At 33.7% G+C, this 3,274-nt stretch overlaps 1 protein-coding gene across 1 annotated transcript; it reads left to right on the forward strand.

Annotated features, from left to right (window-relative positions):
- On the forward strand, positions 224-838 carry LOC109352913 (serine/threonine-protein phosphatase 7 long form homolog). The gene has a single exon (XM_019595099.1). The coding sequence runs from the start codon at positions 224-226 to the stop codon at positions 836-838; it is 615 nt and encodes a 204-aa protein (XP_019450644.1).

Consider the following 3,274-nt stretch of genomic DNA (forward strand, 5'->3'; position numbering starts at 1 on the left):
CTGATTGTTGTGTTCTTTTTTTAAAAAAAACTCGATTAACACTCTCTTCACATTCAACATTTCGCATTCACTATTTTTAAATACTTTCTTCACAGTAATCATTTCACATACACTCATTCATTCATACTTTCCATCACTATAAATCTTCAACTACATTCATCCACTCTTCACACTTTCTATACACTTTTTATACACTCTCTACACAATTTCTTCACACTTTATAATGGAGCACCTTAATCCCGGGCCAATTGATAGTTCTCTACTAACAATGCAAAATGATCATATATCAAGCCATGTTTGGAATTGGATTGAATGTAATTTTCGGCCTAGATCTTGTTTATGGCAATCAGTACCTCCTGAGTCAATGTTGCAAGTTATCCGCAATACTGCCTTTGGTAACTTGTTGAGACTTGGAGCAGTAGAAATCAACAACAATCTACTATTAGCTTTGATCGAGAGATGGAGGCTGGAGACACATACTTTCCACTTTCCATGTGGAGAGCCCACCGTCACTCCTGAGGATGTGGCCTACCAACTTGGCATTCCGATTGAAGGAGTAATTGTTACCGGAGTGATAAGTACGGATTGGGAAGCACTTTGCTTCCGGTTGTTGGGTGTTGTCCTAATAGGTAACGGATTAATGGGGCAGCGGGTGAAACTCACTTGGCTTGAGAGAACATTTCGGGAACTCCCAGATGCTAATGAAGTTATTATTCAACAACACACTATAGCATTTATTTTGAGAATTATCGGAGGATTTCTCATGCCAAATACATTAGGTAACCGAGTCCATATTATGTATCTGCCATTGCTTGAGGACTTAACAGAGACATTCTAATATAGTTGGGGCTCAACTGTATTGGCTTGTCTGTATCGAGGTCTATGTCGTGAAGTAATTATAAGTGATCAAAAAGAGATTAGAGGATGTCTATTACTCCTTCAATCATGTGCATATGATCGCATTCAAAATCTTGTACCAAGGCTGAGCAACACAAGTATACCTTATTTTCCCTTAGTCCAAAGGTATACATTATTTTATTATTATATGTGAATGTTTAATTAAAAATATTTATTCAAATATATTTACTAACTAACAATGATTAATAATAGGCGGTCAAAACATTTGATCACCACCAACATCCTTGGACATGCTGTTAATATTATATGTGTAATATTTGACCGTATGTGCATAATTAGTTTATCATTTTTTGGTAAAACAATATAATTTCTCTCTGTAAAAATATCAGGTTTTGTAAAAACATCATTTTTGGCCTTAAATCAATGAGATTTTGTTAGTATATTTTTTTCCGTAAAAATAGGATCTGTTACAAATGTATATTAACTTTATTTATTAACATTTGTACTAGTTTGAGTGGATGTCATATTACCAATTGTCTATTCTACCAAACCTCTCCAAGATAAGTCGGTCATGAGTGCCACTAATTTGTTTCGCAATAGTGGAATGACATCCTACTAATCGGGTTATGAGACAATTTAGTTTTGATCAACCAATTCCACAAGATCCAGTAAATTGTGAAAAACTTCATAAAGTTGACTTACGTGGCAAAAGTGATTCTAACTGACCATATAAGCATCGCCGCTGGATTCAAATATGGAATAATAGGGAAAACTATGTGGTTGATGGTATGATCGCTAACACCCTCCATTTGAACCACTATTCTGAGTATATGTAGTGATATTTGAAAAGGATTAGAAGATACATATCTCGAGATGGAGCACACTCTGATGAAATGGTAACATTTTTTTATAAATTAAATTTGGTATTTACTTATATTATTAACTTCTATTTTTCTCTAATTTTTTCAGTGCATATTTGCAAAAAACAATTGTGATCAGAGTCGTCCTCTAACTTCTTTAGTAAATCCCACACAATCTTTATGTGACGTCTTTTCATCTGGTCGTGAAATGATTGGAGTATTGGCTGAGTTATACCCATATGTATACTCTACCCATATTGATGAAGCTCCTCCTACTCATCATTATAATATGTCGGAAACTGAGTTCCCGAAACGAACTCAAGCGAGTACTCATTCTCAAGCACATACTTCATCATTACGCCTCAACAACAACAACAATCCTATGGGTTTGGAAATTATAATTATTCATCCACTTATTTGTCATCAAGTTCTCAACTCTCACTACCATCAATGTTTGCTACTATTTCAAGTACACCATTATCGGCATACGATTCACAACAGTATTATCATCCTATTATGCCGTCTACAAACATTTTTAGTATGCAACAGACTGATGATGAAGTTGTAGTTGAGGATGTTGATGAAGATGATGAGGAGCCACAATTGGCTACACGTGATAGAGGGAAAATCTCGCAGCGGAATGAATAACAATTAAGAGTTCAACTGTCAAGAAAGAGAAAACCACATCCATGTGGCACTTCATCACATAGACGTCATTAAATTTTTTGGGATTGTAATATTTGAATATTTTTTTTAATAATATTAGTGTTGAGCAAAAGTATCATTTGGCAAAAAATTATACACAAAACTCATTGGCAAAAAATTATACACAAAACTCATTGGCAAAAAATTCAAACAAAACTCCAATACCTTAGTCGATTTAGGAGAGAAGGTATAAAAATAAAAAAAGTGAAAAACTCATATATCAAAGCTGATTTAGGAGAGAATGTGAAAAAAAAAGTAAAAACTCCCATATGGGAGACGAGTTTGAGGAAATAGTTTAAAATAAAAACCCGTCTGTATAGTTGCCGATTTATGTGTGTAAGGGAGAAGAAAAAAAGAGAAACAACTATGGGGTTGCTGATTTACATAAAGTTGCACCACTTTTGTAAAAAGTACAAAAAATACACTACTATGGTAAATTTTGGTCAAACTACACTCATAGAGACTCTAAACTCAAACATCTTTGCTTGATAGTAAATATTAATAATTTTTTTTCTGTACTTTAAGGATTTTCCCTCTCCCATTTTTTAATAAGTATTCATCCTTTTCGAGATATATGGTTGTTTCTCTCAACAAGTATCCCTCTTACGAATCAAACACTTGAGTTGATATCTAATAGGGTCTTACATCAACATACCAAAATATAACATAATTTACACATGTTGTATATCAAAATTTAATTTTATATAATAAGTCACCTGCATGCTTGGCATGTAGATTTCTTGTGCCGGTTACGGCATTAAATGGGGGAGGAGATCGTATTTAGTGTCCCAATGACCTACCACTAATAGTTATTCAAAAATTTAATACTTAAATTGGTTATCTTTGATTGA

The sequence above is a fragment of the Lupinus angustifolius genome, chromosome LG07 (assembly GCF_001865875.1).
Source record: "Lupinus angustifolius cultivar Tanjil chromosome LG07, LupAngTanjil_v1.0, whole genome shotgun sequence".
Classification (NCBI taxonomy): Eukaryota; Viridiplantae; Streptophyta; class Magnoliopsida; order Fabales; family Fabaceae; genus Lupinus; species Lupinus angustifolius.

Coding starts and splice junctions, on each gene's coding strand:
- LOC109352913 (XM_019595099.1), top strand. CDS start 224: ATGGAGCACCTTAATCCCGGGCCAATTGATAGTTCTCTACTAACAATG.